We start from the raw sequence: 22,617 nt of genomic DNA on the forward strand, positions 1-22,617 counted from the left end.
TCTAAGTAAGAAAGCACCACATTATAGCATAATTCATAGTGATCTTTTTTAGTGGCACATGAAATAACTGAGCATCTTACAGTTCCTGTCAGTTTAGATTTGATGATTTAGGGTGTCTGGAAAGAGGCTGACAAACTGGTCTATTTTGGCTCATAAATAAAAGCCATCAGCTTTGGCACTGATCATCAAAATGTCTGCAGTAAACACGATGATGGTAACCGGTTCTGTAGCAGGACAGACAGAACCAGGAAACATTATCCACGTTTTAATTTATTATACATATAGACAACAAACTCAGGAACAATGAGAAAGTAATGTATAAAACTTTAATAAGAAAAACAAATGACAAAATAATCACTTAATTTTTTGTATAAATACTTAAGCATTTTCACATACTTGTTAATAAAACATACATAACTCAAAATGCTAAATAATTCTAGTTTTTGACAAAATTCTCTAAAGAACATGTTGGTAAACACTCAAAAGTTGTCTAATAAGGTGTGCAGGATCTTGTTTATTTACTATTTATCACAGACATTAGAATGATTATGTTTAAAGCCAATTTAAACATTTACAGAATGCCATTTAGGCCCGATATTTATCTAATTAAATGAAAATATCAGAGAAACTTATATTTATGGCACCAGGTTATAAAGAAGCTTTACTTAAACTATCTCTGTCAAAGTTTTAACACCAGAACCAAAGTCAAATGTACCTAAATGAAACATAAGCTATTCTTGGTAATAGCATAAACTTTGTCCTATGGGTATTACATTTTCAAGTTTTTTCCTTTATATGAAACTACTTAAAAGGAAAATTTAAGTATATCTCATAGATTACTTTGTACATTTATCATTCATAAGCAAATGTGTTAGTAATTAACGGATTAAGGTCATAAATCATTATGCTTTATGTCAAAGGCCTCTTATTCACTGATTTAGAAACTTCACTTTTATATGTGTCACAGAGTTGAAGTCAGCCCACACATATACAGCAGGTTAACAGCAGTATATTTTTCCTCTAATCAGGCTTTCACTTTTTTATTGGAATAGGGTTTGGAGGTAGGAGGATTGAAAGCACTAGGGTTCAAAAAAATTTATTTTTTTAATCAAAGGAAAAAGATTCTTAAAGAATACAATCATGGTAATGCTCTTACAGCACAAATCCTCATATTGAGTAACTGTGCCACAGAAAAAATACTGTAATGCTTTAAACAGAATTTTGACCAACTTTCAAACAACATGCAGTGATTAGAGTGTTAAACTGTCATCTCAGCAAGCTCTGCAAACACTCTCAGTCTTCACTGTCCGAACAGATCAGTTTTAGCTTCTTCATAGTCCTCCATCTGTCTTTCAACATGACGCTTGTCCGGTTGTTGAATTCATAATGTGATAGTATTTTAGACCAATTTCCCTCTCCATATTTCCTCACACCAGACCTCAGATTCTTGTCTTCTTCCCAAAGCCATGCCTTTTGATGAAAAGTAGGATAGTTAATCACAGAACCAGTTCTTGACAAATAGCATTAGTTTCAGGTGGACAACATACTGATCCAGTATCATACATATTGTGAAATGATCATCACAGTAAGTCTAGCTAACCTCTGTCAAAAGTGGATAAAAAGTAGAACAGTTATTCACAGAAACAATTCTTTAACATATCTAAATACAAATTTTTAAAAAACCAATATGTTACAATTTCTTAATGGTGGAAGAAATTCTGTGAACATATCTTAGATTTCTCTAAGACCTTGTTGTGGTAATATTATCAAGGGTCCTGACTACATTACTGTTCATTTTGCATGACACACTATGACTCTTCACAATAAACTGTGGAAAATTCTGAAAGAGATGGGAATACCAGACCACCTGATCTGCCTCTTGAGTTGTATGCAGGTCAGGAAGCGACAGTCAGAACTGGACATGGAACAACAGACTGGTTCCAAATAGGAAAAGGAGTTCGTCAAGGCTGTATGTTGTCACCCTGTTTATTTAACTTATATGCAGAGTACATCATGAGAAATGCTGGGCTGGAAGAAGCACAAGTTGGAATCAAGACTGGAGGGAGAAATATCAATAACCTCGGATATGCAGATGACACCACCCTTATGGCAGAAAGTGAAGAGGAACTAAAAAGCCTCTTGATGAAGGTGAAAGTGGAGAGTGAAAAAGTTGGCTTAAAGCTCAACATTCAGAAAATGAAGATCATGGCATCCGGTCCCATCACTTCATGGGAAATAGATGGGGAAACAGTGTCAGACTTTATTTTTCTGGGCTCCAAAATCACTGCAGATGGTGACTGCATTCATGAAATTAAAAGACGCTTACTCCTTGGAAGGAAAGTTATGACCAACCTAGATAGCATATTCAAAAGCAGAGACATTACTTTGTCAACAAACGTTCATCTAGTCAAGGCTATGGTTTTTCCTGTGGTCATGTATGGATGTGAGAGTTGGACTGTGAAGAAGGCTGAGCGCCGAAGAATTGATGCTTTTGAACTGTGGTGTTGGAGAAGACTCTTGAGAATCCCTTGGACTGCAAGGAGATTCAACCAGTCCATTCTAAAGGAGATCAGCCCTGGGATTTCTTTGGAAGGAATGATGCTCAAGCTGAAACTCCAGTACTTTGGCCACCTCATGCGAAGAGTTGACTCATTGGAAAAGATCCTGATGCTGGGAGGGATTGGGGGCAAGAGGAGAAGGGGACGACAGAGGATGAGATGGCTGGATGGCATCACTGACTCGATGGACGTGAGTCTGAGTGAACTCCGGGAGTTGGTGATGGACAGGGAGGCCTGGCGTGCTGCGATTCATGGGGTAGTAACGAGTAGGACACGACTGAGCGACTGATCTGATCTGATCTGACTATGGCTCTGCTGCCCCAAATCAGACAACTATAAGGTGTGAGAACTAAATACAAACCCAATTTGTCTGACTTAAGCCCATAATGTCTCTTAAAATTCTATAGCTGTTAATAGGTTAGCGATGTGTCTCTCACCCTCTTCCTCTCTCTCATGCGTGCTCAGTCATGTCCAACTCTTTGCGACCCCATGGACTGCAGACGGCCAGGCTCCTCTGCCCATGGAATTCTCCAGGCAAGAATACTGGAGTATTTGTCCCTCCAGTATTCTTTCTTCCTCCAGGGGATCTTTCCAACCCAGGGACTGAACCCGAGTCTCCTGTGTCTACAGCACCAGCAGGTGAGTTCTTTACCACTAGTGCCCACCTGGGAAGCCTTAGAGATGTGTAGGATTCATATAATACCAAATAGAACTTATGAATATTTAATTCTTCCCTAATGAACTCAGTGAAAACCCTGTTCTATGTTGGGCAAGGTAGACACACACACACAAAACTAAAAATCTTCTCACTTTCTCCAACAGACTTCTGAGAACTCAACTAACACAAACTAATTAAAGATACACTATTTTGTTTTTGGAGAAAATGATTGAAAAATTTTAAAAATCAAATTCTGTATTATACATAGAAAAAATTACTGATACCTGGCATTTGCTAGAGGTGACCAACTAACTATTCCTTCTGCCGACATGCTGAGAAGCAGTACGTAGGGTCATCTGAATGATTATTTACTGTTTCTGAACTACGAATGATTTCCCCAGCTGACTCACATTTGGTTTAAAAATTCATCCATCATCAGTCATGAAAGGGCAAATACTGAATGATTTCACTTACGTGAGATATCTACAGTAGTCAGATTCCCAGAAACAGAAAGTAGAATGACGGTTGCCAGGAACCGGGGGGAAGGGAAATAGGGGGCTGTCTAATGAGCACCGTGTTTCAATTTCGCAAGATGAAAAAGCTCTGGAGGCTGCTGTACGACAGTGTGAACGCATTTAATGCCAGTGAATCATACACTTAAAAAACAATTAAGGTGACAAATTTTATGCTATGTTTTACTACAAATACATTTTTAAAATGAATAAAGGTCTTGAGTAGACAATTCTCCAAAAGAGATATATAAATACCCAATAAGCACTTGAAAACATGCTCAATGTCACTTACTCATTACGGAAAAGCAAATCCAAAACCCTAGAAGATTATTGCCTCAAACCCATTAGGAGGTACACCATGAAACAAACAACCAAACACAGAAAATAACACGTGCTGGTGAGGATGTGGAGAAACTGGGACTCTTATGTGCTGTTGGTGGGAACGAAAACTTGTGTGACTGCTAGGGAAAATAGTGTGGTGGTTCCTCAAAAATTAAAAGCATCATGTGACCCAACAACTCTACCTGTGAGTAGAATTCTATATTCTTTTGTATACAGCCAAAAGAACTGAGTGCAGAGACTTGAAAATTTGCACACTCCTGTTGACAGCAGTATTACACATAACAGACAAAAGTGGTATATAAATACAATATCATCAGCCTTAAAAAAGGAAGATTCTGACACATACTACAAGGGAAATGATCCTGTCCTCAAGGTAAATGAGGACATTATGCTAAGTGCAAGAAGTCAAATACAAAAGAAAAAATACTGTAGATTTCCACTTATATGAGGTACCTACAATAGTCAAATTGAGAGAAAGTAGAAAGTTGGTTGCCAGATGCTTGTGGGGGCGGGGTGAATGAGACATTACTGTTTAATGGTTACCGAGTTTCAGTTTTGTAAGATAAAAAGAGCTCTGTGGATGAATGGTGGTAATGGTAGCACAGGAGGTGTTTAATGACACTGAACTATACACTTTAAAATGGCTAAGATGGCAACTGAATATTCATTGGAATATTGGACTGATGCCAAAGCTTCAAAACTTTGGCCACTTGATGCCAGGAGCTGACTCATTTGGAAAAGACCTTGATGCTGGGAAAGACTGAAGGCAGGAGGAGAAGGGGACGACAAGAGGATGAGATGGTTGGATGGCATCACTGACTCAATGGACATGGTTTGCGCAAACTCCAGGAGACAGTGAAGGCCAGGAAGACTGGTGTGCTGCAGTGCATGGGGTCACAAAGAGCTGGACATGACTTAATGACTGAACAGTAACAAGATGGCAATTAAAAAAGAGGAAAAAAAAAAAAGAATCCAGCTCAACTGTCTGACACACCAAAAAGAAACTCAAGGTGCTTGTAGACAAACATGAGATCAAAATTATCTTGTGTACGACTCAATGCCATCAAACTGACAGTGAGTAGTATCATTATACCTCCTGCAGAAGTTTGAGCTGTCACCTATCAGCAATGGTGCTGCCTACAAGTGTAAGACTACTCACCCTCTAGACAAAGACCAACATCTGTCCTATGACCTGTCCTGTCAAGCCAGCCCACTTCCCTCACCAGTCACCACACCTAAAAGCCTCACCACACTGCTCATTACTAACTGACACAAAACCAAAGGAGATATAAATTCTGCATGTGTGCAGTAAGGAGTTTAAAGGGGAGAGGAATGTACTTACTGATTAATCTCTGGGTTCACATAAATCTTCTGAGAATGTGATAAAGGCTATGGATCCATTTTGCAGACAAGTGAAGATACATAAAATTTTACATGAAATTTCAGGAGCCATTTAGAATCCCTTTAAGAAAACCTATCAATTTTATGGTCCTTCAAGTTAAAAATTTTTGTTGTATAAGAAGTTGCCATACATTTATTCTGTTTTAAAAAGTAGCCTTTGATTTATGCAAATCTCATATACATAGCCAGAGTAGGCAATGGCAACCCACTCCAGTACTCTTGCCTGGAGAATCCCAGGGACAGAGGAGCCTAGTGGGCTGCCGTCTATGGGGTAGCACAGAATCGGACGCGACTGAAACGACTTAGCAGCAGCAGCAGCAGCAGCAGCAGCATATACATGGCACTGTTTCCTTGTTTTAATCTCAGTAATATTTAATACAGAGCACAGATGATATCTGATAAAATACAAAAGCCTGTTTCTCTGAAGAAATAACATTCTCTGCTTGAATACTAGGTTCCTGAGTGCAACCAAAGTTTAAATGGTATTTCCAGTAGATCATATACAGCAAGGGTTAGGCAGGCTACTGCCCCCTGTACAGCACCGGAGCTAAACAATGGTTTTTACATTTTAAAAAGTTGTTTCCAATAAAAAGAATATGCGACAGAAACTGTATATGGCTCACTGCTTAGCCCTTTATAGAAAGTTTGTCAACCTCTGATCTAGAAGTTATAATTCTGTCAGTAAAAGTTAATTGAAAACCACAATGTTTAACATTAAACATTTAATTTTTTTTTCTTCTATTGAAAATGAGCAACTGTAACTTGATATATTATTGTTACTGCATGATTATGGCTTATATTGTTTGATCTGAATGCCTTTTTATACAGTCCTTGCTTAATTTCATCTATGATTTAAAGAGGAAAAAGTCTTAAAAAACACCATATGGAATATATCAGTAATCATAAAGCAAAAAGAAACTATACTCTTCCATCCCTGGTTGGGGAACTAGGATCATGCAAGCCACACAGCGTAGCCAAAAACAAAAATAAAAGTTTAGAAAACTTAAAGAGGTCAACCTCTATTGTTCATACATGGAACTGAATAAGTGACACAATGGACTTATCAGTGTTAAGATTAGAAAGAAAATACAAGGATAGCACAATTTTATAAGTCTACTTTTTTGCTTTAAATTCTTTCATTTCTTTATTTTATACAGGTGACCTATTATACTAGATTCTCTTCATAATGACACTTGGTTAACTAAGAGTTTAAGATAATGTATTTCAGGACAAAAGCAACAACTGTGCCCTTGGTACTATTCTCTTTTTGTCTTTTGCTTTTCTTGAGAAAAATAAAATTAAACCCAGCCATGCCCATAACTCAAGATATAGACAGCATAGGACAAATTAAAATGCACCAATCTTTTCTTTCCTTAAGGCTAAAAAGTTATACAACTTATATTTTTAAATTGCGTATCATTTTTAATGCCTTTTAGAAAAAAACCCCAATGCTTTAAAAATGGTATCGTTTATTTACACCAACAGAGTCCTTGGATCTAGTGCTATGTCAGCAAATGGCACAGGCATTTTGCACTTTCTTATCTGTTGAAATGTATGCATTCTAGCCTAGTTTGGTCTATTTTTAAAGCCTGATTTGGTGTGAATAATCAAGTCAAAAATGGAAACTTTGAAATATGTAATGAGCAACTATCTTCCACTGGTCCATGTAAATCATTTCAAAAGCATCTATTTTATCTGATAAATAGTAAGTCTATACTTTGGAGAAGGGATTGTTTTTTACAAGGCCACTAGGCAAGCTATAGGCTTGCTCTACCGTATTCTCCAGTGATGACCTGATGACTCAAAGGTCTGCTCCTACCTACCCCCTTTATTTCTCTCAGATGAGAGAAAGCCAGAGCTAAAGTGGTGACCTCTCTCTCCCATGACACAAAACCTTCAGATTGGCTTTGTTCAGGAATATGGAGATCTCAGACCATGATGCTGAGGAAGCTGCCAGAGGCTCAACTTTTCTAGAAACTGAGAACCATAGTAGTCCCCAAACAGAAAGAAACCTTGTGTGTCTCTGAGAATAGAACCTACCAGCTTTCTACCCGTTTCCTTTCTGCCTCAGAGAAAAGATATGGGAGGCAAACATAATCATATAAAATACTAATTTTAAAAAAGCAGCTGGATTTAGAGACCTGATTTCTAGTCTTCATTATAAAGCACATATTCTTGTGGGTTCACAACTGAGTATTATGTATTGGCACCATCCAACGCAGGACATTTTTTCCCAAGGGCCAACTGGATTTTTCCCCCTAAACAAAGTTTTTATACTGAGCAGATGCTGTGTCACGATTGTGGTAATGCAGTTTTGATATCCTCTAAAGTTTATGGGTTCATAAAACAGGAAAGAGGAAACTATCAGTCTGAAAGCACAGTCCATTCCTCCCACCGTTTGCAGTAACATGTGGATGTTACTTTAAACAGTGTGCCCTTGTGCTGCTCAAGTCCAACTGGTCTACCACCCCAGGGTCCATATTTAAACATCAACTGATTGAGAGAAGGGGCTTTGGAAGAGCTTTATGAACTGAAATATCCTTCCAGTTCATCATTCAGATTTCTCAACAGGAGTAGGGAATAACGTTCTTTTCATCTTTCCTATCTTTTTTCTCTTACTGTGAAAAATAATAGTCGACCTCAAGACACAGACTGAACGCACTGCCTGCTGAGACAGGACTGTGGGTTTGTCTCCTGGTCATACCTGCATGTTGGTGCTCAATGTAGTGTAGACATGTTTTTAAAATAAAACAGATGATGTATATTAAACAGTGATATCATTTATAATTTAAAAATACCGTATAATAATTCCCATTACATACCATCCATGGGGAAAAAGTCTTTATTGTTGAAAGCCACTTACTTTTCTTCTGAATAAATTTACAAAGGAAGGCCTCTTTCTAAATTGTGATAAGGCAGGCAAATATACCTTTGTTTAACATACAAATGCAGGAGAAAGAAACTGTCCAAGACTACTGCAATCAAAATTTTTAAAGAATCCAAATCTCAATGCAAAATAAAATAAAACTGGTCGCTCATCTAATAAGTTATCCCACCAAAACGCCAACAGTAGAAAGCTAAAAATAAAACCAGACACAGAATTTTTGGCATAATAAATAGTGATAGACAATATCACCTATATTTAATTGTGCAGTTGATATCCCACATGTTGTTTCAAATATAAGAAAAAGAGAAACTGTTTTCTTGATGTATATCTCTAAGTAACACCTATAATTCCATTTAGAACTGTTACCAGAAGAACCACAGGGAAAGATAAATATATAAGGTAGAGACTTCTGGATTTTAGACCAACCTGGAGAGTCCAGGACTTGATCCTACCCCAGGATATCAACAATGAACCATTTGCAAATAGCTTATCAAAAAAGAAAATCATCTTAAATAACTTACTCATCTTACTGTAAACAACTAGAAAACCAGATAAAATACAGTAAACAATGATTTCAGCAACTAGAGATAGCACAGGACTATAATCACTGAGAGAAAAAACAAATGAGTGAACCCTAAAACTGACTCAGCTTTCTGAATAGAAAAATTCTATATCAAATGGTATCTCCTTTTTTAAAGCACACAAAAAACTTAAACTGAACCTATGTTAGGAAGATATGAAAATAAGTTTATCATGTGGATTTAAGTTTTACCCTACATCTGATGAATGGACTGTAGGATGGATAATTCTAAATAAATGTCATTAATACCCAAGATTATCTTTAAAATGTGAGTGAACTCTGAACAGGCATTTTGATCAACTTATCTAAGATGGCAAAGAGGAAACATTTTATTCTCAAGATTTTTTTAGAGTTGAACAGAAATAATGTGAAATAATCACAATTACTCCTTATGACTTTAATATACATTAAGCATTATTAAACTAAAATAAACAAGTACCTGTTTTTTCCTAGACCGATGCTTTTCAGGAGTTACAGGCTGACTTTTTAAACTACGTGTTCTCTTACTTTCAGTGGCTCGTCTACTGTTCTTTTTCTTTCTTCCACCTAAAAGCAGAAACACTGTCATCAAAAACTGTCCCACATTAAAAGAATTATATTTTTAAAGGTTATCATGAAATTCCTATTTATTTTATAGCTATTAAAAAAAATCTGTTTAATCTTTTTCCTTTGAATCTGGAAGCAGTATGGTATAAATGCAAACATCAGCCTTTGAAAATCAGGGGGCATGTGTTTCCTTTCCAACAAGGGCTTGGCAGAATCGCTCCTGCAGAGGGTGGCGAGAAGGGGCACTCTGCCATCAATGAGATGGGGATCAGAGATGACACCATCAACACCCACAAACATATCAATGGAGCAGGTTTCAAGAAGCACCTGTGGGGGCTTCCCTGGTAGTCCAGTGGTTGAGAATTTATGTGCCAATGCAGGAGACACAGGGTTCAAATCTTGCTCCGGGAGGACCCCATATGCTGTGGGCAGCTAAGCCCAGGTACCCAGAGCCCAGGCTCTGCAATCAGAGAAGCCACAGCAGTGAGAAGCCCACACACCACAACTAGAGTTGCCCTGAAGCCTGCACACAGTAGCAAAGACCCAGTGCAGCCAAAAAGAAAGAAAGAAGTCCCTCTGGCACTCAAAGAGATCTGGAAATATGCCACGAAGGAGATGAGAACTCCGTATGCATGCACTGACACTGGGCTCAACAAAGCTGTCTGGGCCAAAAAAATAAGGAATGTCTCATACTGCATCTAGCTGTGTGCAGTTGTCTCAGAAAATGTAATGAGGCTTCATCAAAGAAGACTTATATATTCGTTATCTATTTAACTACCACCACTTTAAAAAATCTAGATAGTGTGAATGAGGACTAACTGCTGATTGTCAAAGTTACAGAGGTTCAAAAAAAAAGAAAAAAAGAATGAAAAAAAAAAAAAAAAATCAGAGGGGATGTGCTTTGCATCTTGACTCTTTCATGCCTTTGAACAAGCCATTTCACCTCCCAGTGCCTGTCTTTTCATCATCTGCTAAAAAAAAAGGAATATTTACCTTACAGGATCATTGTAGTTTCTTAAAATAATGTTTAAGGAATATCTGACACAATGTAAGAAATAAATCTTTCTCTTTTATTTACAGTTTAGTAAGATAAATGTATATGCAACTGAAAAGAAATAGAATGGTCATTATTGAAAGAAAATTGTATATATATAGTTGATCCTTGAATGATGCGGTTTTCAACTACATAGGTTCACTTATACAGATTTTAAAAAATAAATATAGTATCTGTTTTCATTTTACAAATCTTTTTAAATGTGCAGAAAAGTTTATGTTCGATTATATATGACAATATGTGGAATCAAAAGAACTAGGATTTGAGTTCTGATTTTATGCCACCTGTTTCAGCTGCCTACCCTCAGGTAGGTCTTATCAATCCCTTTGTTTCTGAGGCAGAGAGAGCAGTATGTGTTGACTGCAAAGAGTTGGAGCCCCTCATCCCTATTGTACTGTACAGAAACCTAAAAGAATCTACACATAGAATTTAAAAAGGGTTTAGCAAGATGGTTCCATACAAGATCAATAAACAAAACCCAACAGTATTTCTGTACATTAGCAACAGTTAAAATATTTAAATAATCAAAAGATAATATTTACAATAGTAATGAAATATAAAACATGCTTAGGGATAAATCTAGCAAAAGTAGTCAACATCTACATGCAGTAAATTATAAAGTTTTACTATATTTGTAAGTGTGTATACACACACACATACATGCTGTAAGAAAAATATACATAAGACAATCTAAATAGAGAAATGCTTTTGTGCATAGGAAGACAATATAAATGTGTCAGCTCTCTCCAAAATTATCTATTACAATGTAATTTCAAATAAAATTTCAATAGGGTTCTTTGTAGAGCTTAACAAGATTATTCTAAAATTATGTCTTAGGAGAGGTAATTAATCATAAGCTCTGAGCATTCCTGTAATTCTTGCTAAGACTACTAAACAGTTTCTGCAGTTAGTCAGGTACCTAAATAGGTCACCAGAACCACAGGCTGACCACCATGTAACTACTCCCTCCTGGAGAAGGGAACTGGATTATTTGCTACAATGTTTTGCTTGTTGCTTACTCAAAAAGTACCCCTGGGCCCAAGTTCCTCTTTGCAGTACAACCTACAGCCTGTGCAGCATCTACCTGGGTGCATTATGCTGTCTTTGGGACCTGGCGAGGGAAACCAGCACAACTATGCTGTTGCCATACACAATCTGCTGTACTGTAGCAAACTGTCCTGTTCCGACCCATTAAGTCTCACTGTACACTTTTTGGCACCTATGGAGTGGTAGCAGCTTCACTGCCTGCAATCTTTTATGAAGTTTCCTCCCGCCCCCGACAATATGGAAGACCAAAACACCAGCAATACTTAAGATGTTCCTAAAGAATAACAGGATGATGAAGGAAATTACTCTGTCACATACTGAGTTATTTCTAAACTACAGTAATACAGACGATATGGCATCACTGCAGGGGGAGACCATATGTGTTGGTAAGGCTAATGGAAACAACACCAGTTATGAACAGAGATTTTCATACTGTGAATTGTTCAAACAGGTGCTAGAAGACTAAAAAGGCAAAAATAAATTAACAGATTAACAATGAAGAGAAATTCATAATCATAGCTGGCGACTTCAATACTTCTTTCTCTCAGTAATTAGTAGAACAAGAAGACAAAAAATAAGCATGCATATAGAACATCTGAAAAGCACTATGAATCAATTTGACCTATCGACATTTATAACACTGTATACTCAACGACAGCAGAATTCACATTCTTAAGTGTATATCAACAGTCACCAAGATAAGACCATATTCTAGGCCATAAAGCTAGTTTTAAAAAAGAAAAAGAAATCCTACAAAGTATACCTTCAGGCTGGAACAGAATTAACTGTAAATCATTAAGAGAAAAATACCTAGAATATCTTTAAATATTTGAAAATTTAACAAACAGCTTCGTAATAGTCCAGATGATCAAAGAGAAAAGTCTCAAGGGAAATAAAAAATATATTTTGATGAAAATAAAAATATAACATATAGGGATGAAACTAAGGCAGTAAGTAATAAAAGGAGAATTTATAGCATTAAATGCACAAATTAGAAAAACTGGGCACCTATGAAGAAAAAGTCCTTCATATACAAAGGGAGGCGAGTCAGGTTGATATCAAGACTGTCCACAGCAACACTCATCAAGTTAGAAAATAGAGAAACAAAATCTGTAAAGTTTTGAGGAAAAGTATTTCCAAAGAATACTTATAGTCAAATCTTTTATTTTTTTTTTTGCTAATATCACCCATTACAGCTGAAATCAATCAGTAGTCTAAAGTTTATATTTACTGTTATAGAGGCAATCTGACCCAAGCTATCAAAGCACTTCTTATTATTTATTCTTCATTTTGAAGGAATCATAGTTTACTGATATATTTCTTATGAGATAGCATTGATGTGAACTTCATTGAATCCTTCAGTTTCACCTCTTAAAAATTAAATGTAAATATACTTTTAAGTACATATATAACCTCATCACTTTTAACTAAATTTTTATTTGCTTCGATTCTATCTGACCCTTGAGGCAGTTTATCTATCTCAGCATTTAAGGACATGGGCTCTAAAAAGTCAGAAATGTTATTGTGGCTCTGGTTCTGTTCATGATCTATAATATGTGACCAAGGGCTTTCTACACTTAACCTCTTTTTGTCTTGGCTTTCTCATCTGTAAAACGGGGGTGATTAAAAAACAAATGCACTGATTCAGATTGTTTTGAGGATTAAGTGAGTTTATGAGTAAAAAGCTTCTAATTTAAATATTAATCATTTCACCGAATACTGGTGAAATTTTTTTGCATAGAACTTAAGTGATGCAAGAGATGCAACAGATGTGGGTTTGATCCATGGGTCAGGAAGATCCCCCAGAGGAGGAAATGGCAATCCACTGCAGTATTCTTGCCTGAAAACCTTCATGGATAGTGGGGTCATAAAGGGTTGGACATGACTGACGGACTAAGCATGTGCATGCACGTGCACACACACACATGTATATATTACTAACAGCTAACAAAAAGTTAAGAAATGTACTAAAACTCACAGGAGTGCCTGTTTAATATCCACAGTCACTGCCAAACCACTCTACAAAGAGATTACAGTCTTCATCAGTCTAATTACTGATCAACTACAGTGTTGAAAAGTGCATGCTTCCATTTCTCTGAATTTTGTATTATGAAATTAAAAGTCCAAGAAAAACCCTCCAATTATTTTAGTTTAGAATTAGGACTCCAGTGCTCACTTTGGCACCACATACACTAAAATTAAAGTTTTGATTCCTAGTCATTTGGCAGCACATACACTAAAATTAAAATTTTGATTCCTAGTCATTCCTGGGAACTTCACCAACATGAAGCAAGTATTTCTTTGCCCTCTCATTGGCCATCTGCTATGAATAAATTTATTCAATTAATATTTACTGCATATATTACAGCACAGGGAGCTCTACTCAGTACTCTGCAATGGCCTATATAGGAAAACAATCTAATACAGAGTGTATACATGTATTTGTAAAACAGATTCAATTTGCTGTACACCTGAAACTAACACAACATTGTAAATCAATTATACATCAATAAAAATTTTTTTAAAGTTTTACCACAGGTCTACCATGTACCTGGCATCAAGGTGGTACATCTATTATTTTTATATTGATCATTAAGTATTTAGATTTGAGGCAAAAAGATTTAAAAATCTTTGCATTAGAGCACAATAGGTTCAATAAACATTTTTTGAATGAATGCATATCAAAGAGGAATTTACAATCAAATTCTAATTGAAAATAATTATGGACTGCTTTTAAGATTTTTTTGGTTACAGTTGTTTTTTTAATCTAGCAATGTTTTTTATAAGGATAATAAACTCTAAATGCAATGAGGAGAGTAGTTAGATTCTATATATAGCCATCCTCATAATAGTCATGGATTCTGGTATTTGAAAATTCACCTACCTGTTGAAAGCTGTAAATCAAAAACCAAAACTTGCAGTGCTTTTGTGGACATGCACAGAGTGGCAAAATATCTGAGTCATGTTCCCAGCTGAGGTTAAACGAGGTGAAGCTCTGTCTTCCTATTTCAGTTCCCACACTAGAAATAATTCTTTTTACAGTCTATTTAGTGCTGTATTTTGGGGCTTTCAGGAGGTAATTTTGCTGTTTAAAATGGTTCCCAAGTGTATTGTGGAACTGCTATCTAGCATTCCTAAGTGCAAGAAGGCTATGTATGATGTTCTTTATAGAAAAAAGTATGTGTGTTAGATAAACATCATTTAGGCATGAGTTACAGGGCTGTTGGCCATGGATTCAATGTTAATGAATCATTGGTGGTGGTGGTTTAGTTGTTAAGTCGTGTCTGACTCTTGCGAGCCTGACTCTTGCAAGCTAATGGACTGTAGCCTGCCAGGCTCCTCTGCCCATGGGATTCTCCAGGCAAGAATACTGGAGTGGGTTGCCATTTCCTTCTCCAGTAATGAGTCAGTAATATATAATAAATAAGGTGTCTTTCAACAAAAACACATAGAACAAAGTTATATTTTGAACAGTTGACCAAAACGTTGTCACCAGAGACTCAAAAGAAACTAATGCTGTACTCCTCTGTAAGCGTTTAGTATTCACTAAGTGTTCAGGATGACTTTACAGAATATTACCATAAATAACAAGCACCAACTCTAACTTTCTAAATTAAGCACCACCTCTAATTAACTCTATGAACCCAAGGGACTTAATCCCTTTGTGTTTTCCTTTTCTGAAGTATGTCTGCATGTTGAGGTGTTAGGTCAAGGGTTGGACTGCTCTCAAGGAAGCATCAATTCTCCACTCCTAAACCTGTAATAAGTGTACTTACTTTGAGGAGTTTCCACTCTTTCCTCTTTCTTATTAAAATCTTGTTGTTGGTTTCCACGTTTCAACTTAGATAAGAAGAGATTTCTGTGAGACCTAAATCAAACACAAAAGCTCGTGATTTGTTCTGCAAAGACTAGAAAGGCTATGGGAAAAGGTAGAGGATTTGTCTCCATCTCTATCTAGGACCTGCTTCTACTTTGGCCTGTTTCCCTTGGTGTTCCCCTTGCTCGGTACCCCATCTTAACCTTTGGTCTCTTTAAGCTTTTTGTTGTCAAGACTTTCTGCTCTCCCATTATTTATTTTCTCCACTTCATTTACTCAGAAATCAAGATCCTTCTGGCCTTTCAATTGGAGAAATTTCAAAATTCTTTTATACATGATGGTAGATATCACGATTATAGATTCTGAAAAAGGGCTTTTTGGAAAGGTAGGATGGTTTGGAAATATAGGAAGGGGCAGAAATTTTGGACAATTCTACAACGTTTGTATTATTATAATTTATAAAAGGGCAAACTAAAATGAGAGGGGGAAAAAGTTCATTTAAGCTTAGGCAGCTCTTTTATTATCACCTAAAATCTACACCTTTACGCCTGTAAATGCTAATGCAACCACAAATGTGTTCCCTCCCTTCTCAAATTTTCTGTGTGCTCTGGAATGCCAGTCTCAACTTCTATGCCTTGTCTAAAGTTTAGCTCCCCTGTGTACACCATTTTCTCTGTTTGTGGCCTTGAGTAGAGATTAGCTTCATCTTCCACATTCCATGAATCAGAGGGTTTCGCAGGTGGGTCTCTATACTTCCTGTTTCCTAACGTCACTTTCAGGATCCTGTTTCCATAGAAACCTCAGCTTTTGAGGATTCATGCCATTGAGGCATATTGCCATTTACTGTTTTCCATAATCATTTGTTATCCTTCCAAAGCACTTCCCATCATTCACAGACCTTTTTCTGAGTGCTGCCATTACCACGAATTATTTCCATGTTTACATGAATAAACCAAATAACATTCTTGCCCCTTAATTCCTCATCTCCAGTGACCTCCTCCACACCAAATCAGCCACCCCCTTCCAAGGTTCCACTTAGCATCCCAACTGCTCTACACTTGGCAATCACCCATGTAGACTTTCTGCTCTCTGAGTATGCTACACTGTCTGTTAACAAAATTTCTAGCAGATTAAAGAGTTTTTAAAATAATTTCTTAAAATCAGGATTTGGGACATTATCAGAAATGTAACCTCCGTCCCTTTCCTGCCCTAGCATCATGCCCTTGTTTCTGACAGATTCAAGTTTACTAGTTATCTGCTTTAAATTCAAGGACTCCCTGCTTGTGTGCTCCTTGCAGAAACAATGTGAAACAACCCAGGATCCCAAGAGGCAGGTCTCCACAGTTTGCCATTTCAAGGGTCTTAATATCTGCTGAGGTCTTAATATCTTTGTGACAGTCTTCAAATCATAGCGTTTGCATGCAGCTATTATAATCTACCTAAGTTTGCATGAATTGCTTCAAAGATTTGAAAGACAGAGAAGAAAAATGTCAAATTTACTTCACCTCAATAAGGATACTGTATCCCCTGAGGGTTCAGTTACCGCAGACTGTTTGTCACTAACACTTTAAAAGAAGAAAACATTTGTAAGAATGCAAACATAAGAAATTGTTCATAAGGATAGTACTTTCCACATAGTCAAGCCAAATTTCAATTTATAAAAATCATCTCTGGAAAGAAACTCTGGTAAAATTAGGACCTTTACAGTCCACTACAACATGGCTTGTTTTTGCCCAGATGTGCTTTCCAGAGACACCATATCAATGTCTTTCCCAAACATAAGTTCAGCAGAGGTGATGCTGTAACTGAACATTCACAATGTCACTCTTTCAGAAACCCTGTCAAGGGTCTTGATTACTATGAATTTCTTATCCTACCTAGCAGTCTCCAACTGAACTTTTTATAAAATTCTTCTCCTTTTCTATAGCTAAAATTAGCTCCAACAAACACAGCAGGATCATTTACAGCTTCATGCCTTCATCTGGAACTGTTCCTCTCTACTGAAAGGAAATCACTTCCTCTTCCACCCACCAGTAAACCATCCTCTGAGCCCAGCTCCATGCTCACACTTTCTAGAAGCAGATCATCAACTCCTTCAGCATTTAAGTCTATCAGTGAACTTTAACAACAAATTATGTAATGTCTACTACTGTTTCTGTTTCAAGTTTATAATTCTTATTGCCTCAAACAGTTTATAAGCTTTGCCAGAAGAAAATATTTTTTTCATCTAGTACCAACAGCATAAGCATCTCATCTTTCCTAGCATTTGTCTGACTTCGAAATCACACTTTTGATCCTACCCTTGTTTTACTTGCATCTTATTGATTCTTGCTTTGAAACTGTTGATTTTGATTCCCAGGATGGTTTTAATATTTGCTTGATTCCTAATCTTTACTCTGTATCTAGTTTTTGGTTTTTCTCCTGGTGTCCAGTACCCTACAAGATTTAATGTATGTCTGGTAATGAACTAGGCATCAAGGATTCAAAGCCATTTAAGAACTTTCAAAGAATTCTCCATCTAGAGAGAAATCTACAGGTAAACAGGTATGTTACTATCCAAGATAAGCCCTCCTAAAGAGGTATAACTCGGTGCTATGGAATACAGGAAGTGACATCTGCTCAGAGCTCAGCTAGATTACTTATAGGTGATCTTTCAGCTAGACTTTGAAGGGCAAACAAAAGCAAATAAAAGAGGATAGAAAAGATGGAAATTTAAAACTGAAGCAAGAGTCAAGGCATGAAAGAGCTTGTAATATTTGAAAACCAGGGAGAAGTTGTGTTGTTACAAAGGGTCATGTATGTGGGCAGGGAGGGGTTAATGCTTAGGGATAAGGTGTATATGGAAACAAACAAACAAACAAAAACCAGAAAGGGCCTATGTAAGGCTTTGTAACCCATGCCATAAAATCTAATCCATTTAGTAGGAAACAGAAAGCTAAGAGAGGTTATTAAGCTGGGAAGTGAGTTAAATGGATTTATTTTAATGGAAAGCTAACTCTGGAAGTCATGTCAAGGATGGATTTTTGTGGCACAAAGCTAAGTAATAATCTAGGCTATGAACGATAAGAATGGATTAGAGAAGCATTTCTAAGATGGAATTTATAACACTTGGAGAGGTAACTGGATGTGTGAGGGGAAGGAGGAGAGTCAGGGTACAGACAGACAAGAACTGTTTTACACAGTGACTGAACTGCGTTACCTAGAAGGGCATCTGAAATAAGTGGTAGCACTATATTAAGAGAGTATATAGGAAACATTCATTATCTGCAAGAATCATGATAAGTTCTAATTTTATTTTACTTTAAAGCAGTACTATAGAGGGCAAGAAGTCTGGGCCACAGAGTTTACTGGGTCTTAGTAATACTAAACTTTGATTTCCTAAACAAAATGAAATAACCAAGCCAATAAAAGTGAAATCCCTACTTCTCAAAATGGGTCTTAGAAAAAAGTCAATGAGAAACAAGACTTCAATGGAGCAGTGAGGAGTAGATCATGTTTTGACAGGCAGGGACAAGAAGAACTGTAAGACTGAGGTCAGTCCTGAGGTGTGACCAATGTCACATCCATCCAGTTCAGACTCCAACTCCCACCTCTAAATCAGTAGTTAAGATGGGGGCTCACAGCACTTAAGCCATGGTCCTGAGAAGAGAGTGAGACTACATCCACTGCCAAATACATCCATACAGAAACCACAACGATTTGACTATTTGGCCTTGGTTTAAGGGTGGATGAAGAGAAGGAATGGACCATAGGTTCAATATAAAAGATTTTTATAATGGTAGATTTTATTGTCTTCAATAGAGCTAGTTTCTAAAGCCAAAGCAAAAGATAAAAGTCAATTCTGCAAAAATTACCCTTGAAAATCCCTAAAGAAGAAATAATTTTAGAAACTGAATTCTTTGCTCTCAATATGTAGGAATGACACAGCCTGCTTCCTTCCAACACTGGAACAAATCAGTGTCTGCACTTGTTCACCAGATGAAGAGTTAGCTTGCCCTTAGACAAAATGAAGGGCTTCCCAGGCAGCTCAGTGGTAAAGAATCTGCTCGCCATTGCAGGAGACACAGGAGAGGCGGGTTCGATCCCTGAGATGGGAAGATCCCCTGGAGGAGGGCATGGCAACCCACTCCAGTATTCTTGCCTGGGAATCCCATGGACAGAGGAGCCTGGTGGGCTACAGTATACAGGGTAGCAAAGAGTTGGACACCACTGAAGCGACTGAGCACACATGATGCGCAGAGAAGATGAACAATATTTTAACATATCAGAATAACCCTCAGTGCACAGTCACATGAGGGCATGCAGGATTTGAGAACTAAGGGACACAGATGATTCAGGCTTCCAGCCTCAATACTGTTCTGGAGCTCATGTTCCCTGAGAACAGTAAATGATATCACACTATCTACACAGTACTGTTTTCTCTCTACTCTTGCTTAGCATTTGCAACAGAATTTGCATAAGCCATGATGTAACTCTACAGTACCTCCAAATATACAAATGTTAGTCATCAGTAAGGCAATACACCTACTGCTCAAAAATTATTTCTATTAACAATAGCTCACTACCATCACTTTTACATAGATATTACATTCATAAGACAAAAATGTACTCATAAATTTACAAACCTTTTTCCTGTATCCAAATTAGTTTCAGATGCCAATTCAACATCTTTACCATTAGGTTTATCTTCAGAATATGTTGTTCTTGCTCTTTTAGTTTCCACTACTTTTGCTGCTGCCTTAAAAAAATGGGGATGTGGGAGAGGAAGGAATGCAATAAGCCATTAAAAACAAATAGTATTAAATCAAGCCTTCTAGTTATTTGATAGTCATAACAAAAGTATCTCTTCACAGACCAATAAAGGGCAGTGTATTGTTTCCCCAAGTACCTGTGACATGACAGTCAGCCACCTGCTGGGTTTATAAGCATTATGGAGAAGGGCTTTCCTTGTAAATGTACTTGATACACACAACGTGCTGCAGAATATTTTTTCCCCCTTTGAGTGTGCTGGGTCTTAGTTGAGACATGTGGGATCTTTAGTTGTGGCCTGTGGGATCTAGTTCCCTGACCAGGGATTGAACTCTGGTCCCCCTACTTTGGGAGTGCAGAGCCTTAGCCACTGGATCACCAGGGAAGTCCCTATAGACAATTTTAAGATAAAACATTACTTAAAAAAAAAAAAAAAAAAAATATATATATATATATATATATATAAATAACATATTAAAACTGGGGCTAAGACAGGATAAAATGTGATTAAAAAAAAAATTTCTGTAGTAGCCCTTCTTCAGTCCAACTTGACTTTTCCCAAAAATTTGCTAAAATTTTCTTTTAAATTTAATTAAATTAAAACTATTTCTTTTTCACTTATTTCTCATTTCATTTTGCTAAGTTTGCCCTCAACTTTTTATTGTGAAAAATTTCCTCAAGCCTTACTTTGAAAAGTTGAAAATACTACATAGATCAGAAATAAACTTTCTTTTAGATGCACTAACTGTAACATTTCACCACACTATTCTATAAAATTACTAAGTAAAATTCTGATTAGTTTTTAAGGATTTCTATTTCAAGTATTCTCCTTTATTATAACAATGTAATTCTATGTTTAGAGCTTCTCTGAAATACGCGTACCTTCATTAGAAACGTTGATGATTTTTCATTTAGGACACAATTCACATAACTCTTAATTTTCTCCATCATGTGGTTGTAGCTGAAGTGTTGAAAAAAGGAATGGAATGTATCTTTCTGAGAGATTATCGTAAGCAATTTCCTTTTAAAAGGCTAAAGAAAACAGAAGAAACATAGATCACAAATAAGATACTAGAAATTCTGTCATATTGTTTAACTGAAAAAAGTCAGTAAGCCAAAACTCAAGATTTCACACATTCTCCCATTTTAAATGCCCACCAATATATTTTTTGACAAAAAAATTCTTATTTTACACATATACAAAAGGATTAAAATAACTTATAAACCTAAATATCTATGATCAAGTTTAAGAAGTAAAACATTATCTATTCAACTGAAGTCTTATTACCATAATCTGATGGCACTCCTTGTCCTTCCTGGCCTTCTTCTCAAGGTAAGCAGTATCCTGAATTTAGAACTTAGCATATCCATGCATTCCTTTACACTTGTACTACATATGTATGCACCCATAAACAATGCATAGTATTGTTTACACGGTTTTAAGTTAATACAAATGGTGTTATACTATGTGTATTCTTCTGAAACTTTCTTTATTCTGCTCAACTCTGTTTATGATATTTATCCACATTGATTTGATACTTATAGAATTACTACTTTCACTGTTAAATCCTGGAGAACGAAATGGCAACCCACTCCAGTATTCTTGCCTGGAGAATCCCATGGATGGAGGAGCCTGGCAGGCTGCAGTCCATGGGGTCGCAAAGAGTCGGACACGACTGAGCGACTTCACTTTCACTTTCTTCACTGTTAAACAGTACTCCGTTGATCAAAAATACCATTTATTCATCTTTCCTTCCAGCCTGTGTAAGTATTTAGGCTATTTTCTATTTCCACAATTCTATTAAACATTTTTTTACATGTCTTCTTGTGAACAGTACAAATTTTTCTTAGTTCTTTCAATGCTGATTGCGTAATTAAGCTATAAAGCTTAAAAAAAAATTTTACTTCTCAAGCTCTATCTCAGAGCAATTTTCACAGTTGGGCCTTAATTTTTTTTTGGTTTTTATTTTTTAAGTAAAACTTCATGACTTTAAAAGCATATAGTGAAAGTAAGAACAGTTACTCTAGGGTATTTACCTAGAAGTGGAATTGCTGGAATGCATGCTTATCGATTTTGCTAAAATACTCTCTGAAGCTTAAGTACCAATTTATAGTCCTGAGAGGAAGGTATAGCAGTGCTATAATTTCTCCACATTTTGAGCCAACTGTTGGTGTTCTAAGACATTTTAATCATTGCCACTCTGAGGTATAGAAAATGTTATTTCAAAATATTACTTGGTGCGCGCATGGTGGGTGTTTTAAGTCGCTACAGCTGCATCTGACTGTTTGCAACTCTGTGGACTGTAGCCCACCAGGCTCCTCTGTCTATGGGATTCTCCAGGCAAGAACACTGTAGTGGGTTGCCATGCCCTGCTCCAGCGGATTTTCCCGACCCAGGGACAGAACTGTGTCTCCTGCGGCTCCTGCATTTCAGGTGGATTCTTTACTGCTAAGCCACTAGGCAGC

General features: G+C 36.8%; 1 protein-coding gene across 2 annotated transcripts in view; it reads right to left on the bottom strand.

The window, feature by feature from the left end:
• Nucleotides 1-312: 312 nt before the first annotated feature.
• The window catches only part of TERF1 (telomeric repeat binding factor 1), a 43,523-nt gene continuing 21,218 nt past the window's right edge, over nucleotides 313-22,617 (bottom strand). The window contains exons 5-10 of one of the 2 annotated variants that reach the window (XM_006054185.4): nucleotides 21,034-21,183; nucleotides 20,028-20,140; nucleotides 16,908-16,967; nucleotides 15,362-15,453; nucleotides 9,378-9,484; nucleotides 313-1,470 (exon numbers count right to left, since the gene is read on the bottom strand). In XM_006054185.4, coding sequence (XP_006054247.2) covers nucleotides 1,294-1,470; nucleotides 9,378-9,484; nucleotides 15,362-15,453; nucleotides 16,908-16,967; nucleotides 20,028-20,140; nucleotides 21,034-21,183 — 699 coding nt within the window. In that variant the 3' untranslated portion in view covers nucleotides 313-1,293. The remainder of the gene's footprint in view (nucleotides 1,471-9,377; nucleotides 9,485-15,361; nucleotides 15,454-16,907; nucleotides 16,968-20,027; nucleotides 20,141-21,033; nucleotides 21,184-22,617) is intronic. The other variant, XM_006054186.4, reaches the window with a different exon arrangement.

The sequence above is a fragment of the Bubalus bubalis genome, chromosome 15 (genome assembly GCF_019923935.1).
Source record: "Bubalus bubalis isolate 160015118507 breed Murrah chromosome 15, NDDB_SH_1, whole genome shotgun sequence".
Taxonomy (NCBI): domain Eukaryota; kingdom Metazoa; phylum Chordata; class Mammalia; order Artiodactyla; family Bovidae; genus Bubalus; species Bubalus bubalis.